This window comes from Sorex fumeus, unplaced genomic scaffold (genome assembly GCF_029834395.1).
Source record: "Sorex fumeus unplaced genomic scaffold, SorFum_2.1 ptg000018l, whole genome shotgun sequence".
Lineage (NCBI taxonomy): Eukaryota > Metazoa > Chordata > Mammalia > Eulipotyphla > Soricidae > Sorex > Sorex fumeus.
The window spans coordinates 22,794,948-22,808,144 of NW_026606075.1; the positions used below are offsets into that span (position 1 = coordinate 22,794,948).

Below are 13,197 nucleotides of genomic sequence, written 5' to 3' on the forward strand. Positions count from 1 at the left end.
TATCGAATACATCACGGGTAGCTTGCCAGGCTCTAATATTATAAAATTATAATGCTTTGTCATATATTTCTATTTTTTAAATTGATTTTTAAATTGAGGAATCATAGTTTATAGTACTCTTGAAGTAGTTTTTTAAATAGATACATCCCTGATTAAACTTACACAATCCTATTTTGCAAATGAGGACGTTTTGAGACCCAGAGTTCTCTAAAACAACTGTCCAGTTGAGCTTGGATCTCAAAGCAAGGTTTTCCAATCTTTGCTTTATCCTTTTTGCTTCACTTTTCCATTATAAAAGAAATCCAATTTATTTATTTTGAAAATTATTATTGTCATAATTTATAATTATTGTCATCATTTGTCATTTATAGTAGCACAACAGCTCACCAGCCATTTAAACTTGGATTTAAATGTCAAATAACTGGTCATATGTACAGTGTTTAATGCAGTACATAAGGAGATTATAAAAAGTAATTAAAAATTAGTTAAACAAAAGTATAGGAAAATATTGTTGTGCCAGAAAATAAGGAAATGGGTAAAGAATCTTGCAACCATTTCAAAAGGACACAAATGACAATTTAAAGAATGACTTGCTGGCCAAGTCTGGGGCAATTTTGTATTAAAATAAGTGGTGATTCATAAGAAATATCTAGAAGTTCATATTAATATAATCAACAAACTAACCAATGGAGTAAGGAAGTAAGCAGGAGAAAGGAACAATCTTCCTTAGAGTAGAATCCTGTTTGATAAATGTAAAAGAAATACTAATCAATGGCTGGATGAATAGCAATACTCCTACATATAAAAAATGTAAAAGAAATAAAGGAATTTGGAAATTAAAAATAGATGATAAACCACTCAGTGAAGGTTTGACAAGAAGCAGAATTTTTATATGATCATAGAGCAACTTCCATGCCTCTTTCATTTACAAACAAGAAATTAGTATCTTTATTCATATATATAAAAGGTCCACCTCAATTGAATCATCAGACATAAACACTTCCAAATAAGGGTCAAAGTAATAGTATAGTGGGTAGGGCATGTCCCTTGCATGTGGCCAACCCAGGTTTGAGCCCCTTGTGGTGCCCCGAGCCTGGCCAGGAGTGATTCCTGAATGAAAGGCCAGAAGTAACCCCTGAGTATTGCCAGGTGTGGCCTAAAAACCAAAGACCCCCCAAAAAACAACCCCCCAAACATTTACAAATGATAGTATAGTATGTACTGGGAAGGAGATATTATTATATTAATAGTATTCTTGCCCTTCCCAAACATATAACCAGAACTAATAATCTGTGAGTAAGATGTATTTCATAAATAACCTGGCCAGTACTCTTCAAAATATCAGTTCACAAAAACATAAAAAGTTAGGAAAATTGTTCTAATTAAAGGGAGTAAAAGAGATAAAATTCTGGATTTGATCCCTAGCTTTAAAAAAAAGGCTATAAGGCATATTACTAGGACAATTTATTAAGTTTGTTTATGGATTATAGATTAGGCAATAGTATTTAGGTGATAGTATTTAACCAATGTCAAATCTACCAATTTTGACAGTTATTGTAGCTATGTAATACAATAGTAGTCACAGCCATGCTGAGATTACTCTCCACATGTCCAGACAAGCCTCATGCATGAAGGAATCAGCAGAGGAACCCAGGCATGTGGGTCCCGGGGCTGAGATCTCCAAGCCTGCTTGGATCAGGACTGGGCCTTCTCCGCCCAGATCCCCCATCTTCCAGTAGGTAGGCATTACACCCACCAGCTGCTGCTGGTGTCAGGTGGTTCCATCAACGGCCAAGACCCAGAGACTATAAAACCCAGCTCCTGGAAGCGCGTGGCCGCATTTGTGGCTGCATGACATTTTATTATTTCACTTTTACTTTGGAGAACCTGGCAGGCTACTGAAAGTATCCTGCTCGCACGGCAGAGTCCGGAAAACTTCCCGTGTCATACTCAATATGCCAAATACCAGTAACAATGATGGGTATCATTCTCCTAGCCCTGAAAGAGCATTGAATATGGCTCTTTTAAAATCTCAGAGCTAGGAAGAGGGAGACATTATTGGTGCCTGCTCGAGGCAATTGACAAACAACAGGATGATCGTGATGTAATAAAATATCTTTGGAGGATTTTTGGTTTTATTTTTGGTTATTTTTGGCAATGTTGGAGGTAGGATACTAGGGCTCAAACCCAGAGCCTCACCTATGTGTGGAATGCTCTGTTACTTAAGTCACATGCCTTGCCCTAAGAAAGCCTTTGCACTTAGGAAAATCAGAACAGAAAAAATTAGATACAAATAGACATGATATCTATAATTTACTCTAAAATTATATTCATATAGTATATGGATTAATATAATATATGCTTACTATGCATGTGTGTATATACACATTCTTATGTATATGTGTACATATATGTTATGAAATAACAGTCGTTATTTAAATAAAAGTTGAAATAACTCTGCATTTATATCCCCTGTATACATACATACATACATAAACTATGTATCTGTGTCTCTATATATGCCTGTGTATGTTTTATATAGCACTGTAGCACTGTCTTCCCATTGTTCATCGATTTGCTCGAGCAGGTCTAGTAAAGTCTCCATTGTAAGACTTGTTGTTACTGTGTTTGGCATATTGAATATATTACGGGTAGCTTGCTGGGCTCTCCGAGAGAGGTGGAGGAACCGAACCCAGGTCAGCCAGGTTGGCCACGTGCAAGGTAAACTCCTTACCCGCTGTGCTATTGCTCCAACCCATGTTCTATATACATTCTGCAAAATTTAGAGTAAATAGTAGATATTATTTTCATTTCCTTTTCATTTATTTCAATAGAGAAAGAGAGAGGAGGGGAGGGAAAGGGAAGGAAGGAGAAAATGAGGGGGAAAGAAGAGGGATAAGGGGAGGGAAGGAAGAGAAAGAAGAGGAGGAAGAAAGGGAGGAAGGGGAAAGGATGGGGAAAGGGAAAGGAGGGAGGAAAGAAAGGAGGAAGGAGAGGAAGAAGGGAGGGAGAAAGGAGGGTAGGAAAGAATAAAGGAAGGTAAGATGGAGGGAAGGAGAGAGGAAGAGAGGAGTGATGGGGAAGAGAGGAGGAAGGAGAAAAGGAAAGCGGCAGGGAGGAAAGGCAGGAGGGAAGAAAAGATGAGAGGAGGGAAGGGACGATGGGAGGAAGGAAGGGTTGGAGGAAGAAAAGAAAGGAAGAACTGAAGGAAGGGAAGAATGAAGGAAATAAGGAAGTAAGAATGAAGAAAGAAAGAAGAGAAAAAGGGAGGAAAGAAAGAAAGGGTTGGAGGAAGGAAGAAGGGGGAAGAGGAGAGAGTAAAGAAGAGGAGGAAGAAAGAAGGGATGGAGGAAAGGAAGGAAAGAATGATAGAGGGAGGAGGGTAAGGGAGGGAGAGAAGAAAGAAAAAAGTGTGTACTAAAATTATTACCCATAGTATCAATCACCAATACTTTACTAATCACTGCCTCTATTTGTATTGTATTCTTTTGGCAACTAATCAGAAAGGATAAGTATAATCAAGACAGATAAAGAGGAAATCATAATCATTATCAGATTTATTCATGCAACACATTTGCTAGATATAAGTGCTATGATGGGGCTGAAGATCATTGATAAATAAGAGACTGTCCTTCTCTTCAAAAAGGTCATGATTCGGCTATCAAGATAATTATTTAAATAGAAATACTAACCAACTAGGAATTCTGACAATTCGAGAAGCCTGTACATGGTGAGAGGCAGTTAAATGAGAACCGTTTTTCTTCAGCTGGGGAAATATTGAAGGGAGGAGGTGATCAAAATTTGTAGATGCTAAAAGTCATGATTATTATGATTTTTCATAGAATGATTATATGTGAGTTTTTTAAAGCAGAATGAGAAAAACTGGCTTCTAGATTCTTTGGGGGGTGGGGAGGGGAAGTCACTTGCTCAGTTCTTTAGATCTATCAGTTGGCTACAATGGACCAGGATTACATATGAAATGTGATTCGAATGTATCCTCCCCTTAACCCCACACTAGGTGATTGAAATAAAGTACAAATACTCAAAATGATTGAATCAGCACCATGTGAATCTCACAGGCACTAGTGTTAAGCAGGTGGGGAATTTTTTTTCTGACAGGAGTCATTTGCATAGTTATCACATCACTCATGGGTCATACAATATAGGCAGATGGACTGTGGGCAGTCAATGAAAAGCCAAGTGTCTATTCTGTCCTGTATTACTGCCAGACCACAGATACCCTTGGACTGGATTTCCCTGGCCCTGTTTTAGAGAAACAAATATGGAAGAAAAGCACATTACATTACTTAGGAAAACAAGACAATACTTACCACAGTTCAGTAAGATCTGTCATTTTAAAAATTGTCTTCCAGCGAGGAAAAAGCACCCTTACCCACAGATACCAGATGGAAGGACCAAGCTGAGACCGTGATCATTGGAGGTGGCTGTGTTGGTGTCAGTCTGGCATATCACCTGGCCAAGGCGGGGATGAAAGATGTGGTGCTCCTGGAGAAATCAGAGCTCACTGCAGGCTCTACCTGGCACGCAGTAAGGAAAGCACCTGGCTCTGTCCTCACACTGACTATGCGATGCAGTTTTTTCGCTTCACACTGCCCACTGCAAGCTCTTCGTGCATGTTTACATTTATTTTTCATTTCAATTTTCACCAAAGCATGGTTTATAACATAAACATAACAAACAACATATATACTTAAGGATGCATCATTGAAAGTCAAATTCTGCCACTATGCGATTGAATCCTTGACCGAATTCATCCAACTTCCCCTTATCTCTCCTCCCTTTTTAAACCAGTAATTTGATCATAGAATCTAAAGGTTTATTTTGTTATATTAAATCAATGAGTCAGAGAAAGACAATGGCCATTTCATTTGATTTTACATAAAGAAATGGAACAAGTGAGCTCTTTAGAGTTCCTTCCCAAGAGTTTTGGAATGTGTCATTCTAGGTTGGCTGGTGTTTTCCCAGGAAGCAACATCAGTGATGTTGTTAGCTTGAATATTTGGCTAATGGATTCCCACCCAATCCTGCTGTTATCTACTTATGTGGCTTCTTAAAGTTTCCATTTCTGATGTGAAAAATGGTAATAGAAATATACCTATCTACAGGATTGTAATGAAGATGGACTTAACTTGTGTAAAGTTATTATCACCTCAAAGGTGTTTTAGCAAAAGTTAGGTTTTGCATTGAAGAAGAATGTCTGTTTGATCCTGAATCCAGCCTGAGATCTTTATCTAATTTCCCCCTCATCTAGGTTTAGTGGTTCTTCTTAGGAATTTATTTATGATTTGATTGTGTTGAGACATCAGCCTGGCTTCATGATGGCTGAGCATGTGTGAGACTGCTTTCATGCTGTGTTAAATGAAACAGATTACCAAGTCAATCTCACTCATATTTAACGACACATAATTATTCTGGTGCATTATACATAATTGGCCTTAAATGGAAGCTGCTCAGGTGAATGAGGTGATTGACACTGTTTTCATCCTGCCAAGCCAATTATTTCTGAAGTCATCTAATGCTTGGAGAGGGAGATTTTATGGTTGCTGGTGCACCATTCATTTGGAGTATCACTGACCGCTGCTCATTGTCATTAGCTTTTCTTCTGCTGGACAAGAGGGCACCCTGTTTTAGGGATTTGTCCAGAGAAACCTCTCAAGGTAAGGATGGAGCACTAATGGGGCTGCTTGTCTCAGACCAAGTTTGGAGAAGAATATGGCTAAGATTGAAGTCCAGTGGTTCCCAGAGACCCTTTGGTCTCAGAATCCCATTGGTCACTGGTTGAATAGACTTCTGGGAAAATGGCACCAAATTTCTCCATTTTCTTCTTCTTGCAGTTCCCTCAACTCCCATCTGAAAGCAGCTTCTCTGGCCTGCATATATTTCAGCATCTTTGCAGACTCACACGTGTCTTTTTTGGATAATTCTTTCTAAGCTCACACCCTTTTGCCTGGAGAGGCGTCTCCAAAACGACCAGCACGCCTGATTTACTCTCCTCTCTCCAAACTAGGCTTCCTATGTAAGAGTCTACCTAGCATGTCAAGGAAAGAATTTCTAAAGCGTATCTATAACTACTCCTCCTGGATATTCTCTCCTGGGTTTAGTCAGCACTGTTTGAGCAGGGGAAGATTCACAGTGAAGGATCCACAGTGACCAAGAGTCTAGTGCCCTTACAGAACCATCCTTGGGTAGGCATAAAACAACCTAACATGCTAGGGAGCAACTCATGCCAGGAAGAAAAGTTGGTTAGAGGGATGAAGAATGACAGAACCACTGGGCTTGGGAGGCTTCTTGTGAGGGATGGCTCAGGAGCAGAGCTGGGAGGTCCTGGGAAAAGAGTATGAGAAAAGGGTCAGAGATACAGTATAGGAGGTCAGGTACTTGCCTTCTGTGGCTGACCAAGGTTCAATTCTTGGCTTCCATATGGTCCCTCAAACATTGCCAGGAGTGATCCCTGAATGCAGAGCCAGGAGTAGGCCCCCCAGACATTATTTTCAATATTTAATTGCAATTTTTTTGTTTTTTCTACTAATATTGTAAAGCATACTTATAACTCATGTGTGAATAAAACTACACATATTTTAGTAGTTATAATAAAATTGTTTTATTAGATGTGAGTTTATGGATAAAAGATTTGTATCTATTGTGATACTTGGGTCATGGGGCTTTTGTGAGGTTGGGGGCTCAGGCAAGAAGGAGGAGGTTTATGGAGAGAGCAAGGAGAGTATCACTAGCTTTAGTATTCGCTGATGCTTTTTCTAATCCCACTGTTCCTTTTGTATTTAGTAATTTTAATTTTTCTATTAGGAGAAGCTTTATCCTTTAAATTTTCACATCAAACAAAATCCATACATTTTATATTTATTCAAAATGTTACACTTCTTGGGGCTGGAGAGATAGCACAGCAGGTAGGGCATTTGCCTTGCATGCAGCTGACCCGGGTTCGATTTCCAGCATCCCATATGGTCCCCTGAGCACTGCCAGGAGTAACTCCTGAGTGCAGAGCCAGGAGTAATCCCTGTGCATCACCAGGTGTGACCCAAAAAGCAAAAAAAAAAAGTTACACTTCTTAATGATTATTTATATTCATTTTCTCTTTACTCTTATTTTCTCCACTAATTATCTTCTCTCTTTTAGGAAAAGGTAACCACTTTCTTGTCCTCCTTGAAGACTTTTGTGGTTCTTCTTGCTTCTTCTATTATTTTAGGTCTCTTAGTTCTTGTATCTTTCATCAAGTGATTCGGTACTTAATTATATACTCTTGATTTAGTTGTTTTGTTTTGAGTTTCATGACTTCAGTAAGACTATAAATCTTTAAGGAAAAGTACAGCATTTTCTCCTTCTACAAATTTTCATTTGATATATTCTCTCAGAAGTCAAGAATAGTTTCCCCTGAAATGACCATTGAAACTTCTTATTTCTATGTCACAAGATTGGTGCATAAATTAGTAGTAAATCTCATGCAATATATTCACATAACTTTTTTTCAATCTTTCTTTTTATTTTATTTGTTTATTTTTAATTTTTATTAGTGTCACATAACTTTTAATAAAAGTACATATGTAGTTGATAGTAATTTTTAAAAAGATTAAGAGATAAAATATAATTTATCTTAAAAGAATACAAAATATAAGAATATAAGTAGTATAATTTATACACAGGAAAAAATTTTAGACTAGGCTTATTTCTGACTGTCCTACAGCAAGGAAATGAGAATAGTATAAAATTTTCAATGCAAATCGGTTTACTATTTTCATAAGAAAATTTTTTCTTGACCAAAAATTCTTATAGGAATTTGTTCCTTAAGCCATGTACATTGGTCTGTTTTGAATTCTATAAAACCAAACCCACTTGATACTTTCATATGAAAAACTATTAACTCATAATTCTACAAAAATAACTTTCTATGGTGATAAAAAATAATCTTGATATAATGTAGATGTATAGTATTGCTTTTGGGCCATCCGACTAACCCAGGTTATTAGAACATCTTGAGGAGTGAACAGTGAACAAAAGCCTTCAGCCTGTGCTTTTGAATATCACTCTTAATTTCTGGGCATCCTCCATAAGACAACATTGACGTTCTTAACAAATGCCTGAGACCAGGTATTCTTAATTATTTAATAAGAAGAGATCGATTTGCTCGAGGGCTGGAGTGATAGCACAGTGGTAGGGCGTTTGCCTTGCATGCAGCCAACATGGCCGACCCGAGTTCGATTCCTCCACCCCTCTCGGAGAGCCCGGCAAGCTACCGAGAGTATTCGATATGCCAGACACAGTAACAACAAAGTCTCCAATGGAGACGTTACTGGGCCCGCTCGAACAAATCGACGATCAACGGGAGGGCCTTTACTTACTTTACTTACTTTCCTTTTGGGGCTGGAGCGATAGCACAGCGGGTAGGGCGTTCGCCTTACAAGCGGCCAACATGGCCGACCTGAGTTCGATTCCTCCGCCCCTCTCGGAGAGCCCGGCAAGCTACCGAGAGTATTCAATATGCCAGACACAGTAACAACAAAGTCTCCAATGGAGATGTTACTGGGCCCACTCGAGCAAATCGACGATCAACGGGAGGGCCTTTACCTTTCGGAGAGCCCGGCAAGCTACCGAGAGTATTCGATATGCCAGACACAGTAACAACCAAGTCTCCAATGGAGACGTTACTGGGCCCGCTCGAGCAAATCGACGATCAACGGGAGGGCCTTTACTTTACTTTACTTTTAAGAAGAGATCATGAGTGCACTGGATTCAAGCATGTAAAGGATTATGTTTGAGTGATACATCCACGTGAGCCTGACCCATATTTTTGTTCCATGGGTCTGTACTGTGAGAGTCTTGATAAGTCTGACCAAGATTTTTCTTTATAAAGAAAAGTTGTGCGTGTATACACATGTGTACACACATATATATGTGTACACACGTACATGTATATGTATGTGTATATATAAATATGTATATGTATATGTGTACACACACAAATGCCTGGACTAGTACTCAAGAGAAGTTTGAGGATTCTGGTCCACAAAAGATGGTTGATGAACTTTAATGGGGCTTTTTTTTCAGTTTGGAGAGCCAACTGCCATGACTGCAATAGACGAACCTTTATAAATACTCATAAACAGATTTTATTTTAAACATGTTGTGCTCTGATGAACTTCCCAAGATAAATTAGCAACACTATGAGGTGCCATACACTCACCTAAGAGAGCCCACTTTCAATTACCACTGAAAATTTTTCTGTTACTACACTGCCTTTCTCAGTCTTGAGAAAGGAATTTGGGTACATTAATTTTAATGTGCTTTTTGTCCTGAGAACAAATCATTGTATATTTGACAAATATTTCTAGGGGTACAATATCAGGACAATCTGAAATACTTGTATAAGTTGTTTTGACAATAGTATTTCATACGCTGTTCTTAAATTTTGGAAATCCGAGTAAAGGTGTTAGAGTAAAAGTGAATTTTCCTGAGCTCATGGATTCTTGAGAATTGTATGAAAGATTTGCATACAAAACTCAGAAGGTATGATTTATTGTACAGTTCAAGTAAATGGGTCCAACTTCCTCCCCAATGCCAGGCCTTTCCTTTTACATGTGTACAATATCACTTATTTTGTCCATAGATGCTTGGTTCAGTGTATGACATCCTAAGTCCTGTCCCTTGCTACCTGCTTGCCTCAAGTGTATGATAACCTGGTCTTGTCCCCTCACCATCCAGTGTATGCTTTCATAGTCTGAAATCTGCAGCTGAACCCTGTCTCCTGTGTCTCCTGCTAGGCCTGCTGCTCTGTAACCAGTCACTGGGCCTCTATGGGACTGTACTACAGTGGCTCCGTGGCTCCTTGAATTTCCTTAACCTCTACTGAGGACAAATGCATGTGGCTGTTGTTCTGTCTTCTGTCTGGGCGAAGATGAGGATGCAAAGAGAAAGCATTACCTGGTGTGGGCTTCCCTTTTTCTGCTGCTCTCTCCAGCCCACAGTAATCCCATTACCTATTTTGATTAGATAGCTTTTCAGCGGGCGAGGTTTGAAAGGGCTGGATTGATAGCACAGCGGGTAGGGGGGTAGGGCGTTTATCTTGCATGTGGCCAACCAGAGTTCAATTCCTTCATCCCTCTCGGAGAGCTCAGCAAGCTACTGAGAGTATCCCACCTACACTGCAGAGCCTGGCAAGCTCCCTGTGGTGTATTCGATATGCCAAAAACAGTAACAACAAGTTTCACAATGGAGTCATTTCTGGTGCCCGCTAAAGCAAACCAATGAAAAACGGGAGAACAGTGCTACAGTGCTACAGAGGTTTGAAATGATCAATTAAATGAACTACCTGGCTCTCCGCCCTTCCACTCCACTGTTTCAAAGGGAAGATGAGGTCTGCTTCATTCAGGTGAATGGTTGGAACCAGGTCATGCAAACTATTACATGTACTTTCCCTTTTTTCTATGGTGCATCTCCTTAGCTGGCTGGAGTCTATGTTGTTGTCGTCACATCCCAAGCCCTTCAGTACCATCCTTGCCTTTAATTCCCATCTACCCTATCCCACTGCTGAGTCTACAAACAGTTCTTTGCCTTGTAATGTTTAGGATCTTTGCACATGTGTCCATTGGTTGCATCTCACATTATCGTGGTTCAGGTTGGGACTGAGAGTTCTGTCCTGAGCCTCCTCTTCTGGCTTCTGGTGGCTCAAAATGGTACCTAGGTGTCTCCCATTGAAGGTCTGTCTACAGGATATTAAGGCTTAATGAATCAATTATCAACGTTTTGCTAATATGGGTACCTTTTTTCCTAAATATTTTCTTTCACTTTTAAGGCAGGATTAACAACTTACTTTCATCCTGGAATAAACTTGAAGAAAATTCATTATGATAGTATCAAACTTTATGAGAAACTGGAAGAAGAAACAGGACAGGTAAATGTATTTTACCTTGAATAGTAGATACATGGGACAGGAATATTGCTCCATAGCTGGAAGCCAGCTTCATGAGCAAAGGGGAGAAGGCAGCTGGAATAGAGAAGGGATTACTAAGAAAATGATGGCTGGAGTAACTGGCTGGGATGGGAGATGTTAGCTGAAAGCAGATAATGGACCAAACATGATAACCTCTCAGTATCTGCACTGCAAACCATAATGCCCAAAAGTAGAGAGAGAGTATGGGGAATATTGTCTACTATGGAGGCAGGGGGACAGTGGGTAAGGGAGGGAGGGTATACTGGGGATATTGGTGGTGGGGAATATACACTGGTGGAGGAATGGGTGTTTGATCATTGTGTGATTGTAATCCAAACATCAAAGCTTGTAACTATCTCACGGTGACTCAATAGCACAGCGGGTAGGGCGTTCGCCTTACAAGCGGCCAACATGGCCGACCCGAGTTCAATTCCTCCACCCCTCTTGGAGAGCCCGGCAAGCTACCGAGAGTATTCGATATGCCAGACACAGTAACAACAAAAGTCTCCAATGGAGACGTTACTGGGCCCGCTCGAGCAAATCGACGATCAACGGGAGGGTCTTTACCTTTATATTTTATCTTGAAATTATCTTTTATGTCAGTTCCTCAGAAATATGTCAATTTCTGAAGAAGTTTGAATATCATCATGTATGGCAGTGTGTAGCAACATCATTGGATTGTTCAATGTCTGACAAAAGTTTAAGAGCACTTTATTTTTTAGTAAAGCAAGGTAGTTTTTATTGAACAAAACTTACTTAGAGAGATGTGAGGAGGAGAAAGAAGGAAATAAAAATAAGTGTTCAGGAGAGAACACAGGCCTGAGAAGCAATCAAGGAGATCATTCCTGACTCTGTACTCAGGAATCACTTCTGGTAGGCTTGGAGGACTATATGGGATGCCAGGAATCAAACCTAGGTGGATACATGCAAGGCAAGCACCCTACCTACCGTGCTATTCTCTAACCCCTAACTGCTTCTCTTGATAGTATCTTGTTTTGTTTTATTTTCTTTGGAGGGAGAAGTCACACCTGGAAGTGCTCAGAGGCACTCAGTGTGCTCAGAGTTTCATGCTCAAAAGTTGCTCCCGGGAGGGACTACACAGCGTTGTGAATGGAACCTGGACCTTTATCAATGCAGAGCATGCGTACTAGCTCTTCAAGCTCTTCTTCTGGCCTTGTCTTAATTTTTTAAGCTAAGAAAGAATAATACTTTAAAACATTAATACATCTAGAAACTGGGGAAATAACTTGAATGTCAGGCATGCTCTAGGCCCTGAGTTTGCTCTAGTACCACAGGACTGCCCCACCCCAAGCCCTGGAGATGTAGCCCTGGTGGCCCCAGGACTGCTGGATGTGGGTCTGGTGACTCCACAATACTTGAGCAGCACCGCATCACCGGGTCCAAGTACTGACCTGTCAGGGTGGGAGAGTCAACCTCAGTATTACTGGAAGCAGACTCTGAGGGGACTCTCAAATCAGAGCTGTGGTAGATTGTAGTGGCAACAATTCATATCAGGTTGTCATATGGCTTTAAAAAGGACTTCTCTAAAGTACCTCCACTTTTACTTCTTTTCATATTTTTTAATGTTTTCCAAAATTAAGTAATAGAAAAGGAGTTTTGATCTTTGGGCTAAGACTGCAGTCTTCACAAATGTCATGTTTTATTTCCATTTTCCTTTCCTGAAACCACTCCCTCCACTTCTGTCCCTGTCTACAGGACCTATAGGAATGACAATGGTCTTCAACAACAGAGCCCTGCCTGCCTTTCCAGCATTTTATCTGGCTAGTCTTTGCTCTGCACACATGCTTTAGCTATTCTTACTTACATGTTGGTCTGGAATGTACTGGATTCTCAACCTTAAGAAACATTCCCTAAGTAACAAAATAGGAGACTAACACCCAAGAATAGCCTAGATAAATATCATGAGGTTTACTCCATGGCTTGGAGGCCAGCTGCACATGCTAGGGGTAAAGACAGCTCAGATAGAGAAGGGAGCACCAAATAAAGGGTGTTGGGAGGATCCTCCCAGGATGGGAGAAGCATGCTGAAAGTAGACTATAGACCAAACATGATTGCCACTCAATTCCTCTTTTGCAAACCACAGCACCCAAAAGGAAAGTGAGAACAAAAGGGAGTGCCCTGCTACAGAGGCAGGGTGGGATGGGGGGATGGAGGGAGGGAGGGATACTGGGATTAGTGGTGGTGGAGAATGGGCACTGGTGGAGGGATGGGTA

General features: G+C 40.2%; 1 protein-coding gene across 1 annotated transcript in view; it reads left to right on the forward strand.

Annotated features, from left to right (window-relative positions):
* DMGDH (dimethylglycine dehydrogenase) overlaps positions 1 to 13,197 on the forward strand; it is a 73,813-nt gene that overhangs the window by 2,085 nt on the left and 58,531 nt on the right. Inside the window, exons 2-3 of the mRNA XM_056112661.1 lie at positions 4,374 to 4,548; positions 10,826 to 10,924. Coding sequence (XP_055968636.1) covers positions 4,374 to 4,548; positions 10,826 to 10,924 — 274 coding nt within the window. The remainder of the gene's footprint in view (positions 1 to 4,373; positions 4,549 to 10,825; positions 10,925 to 13,197) is intronic.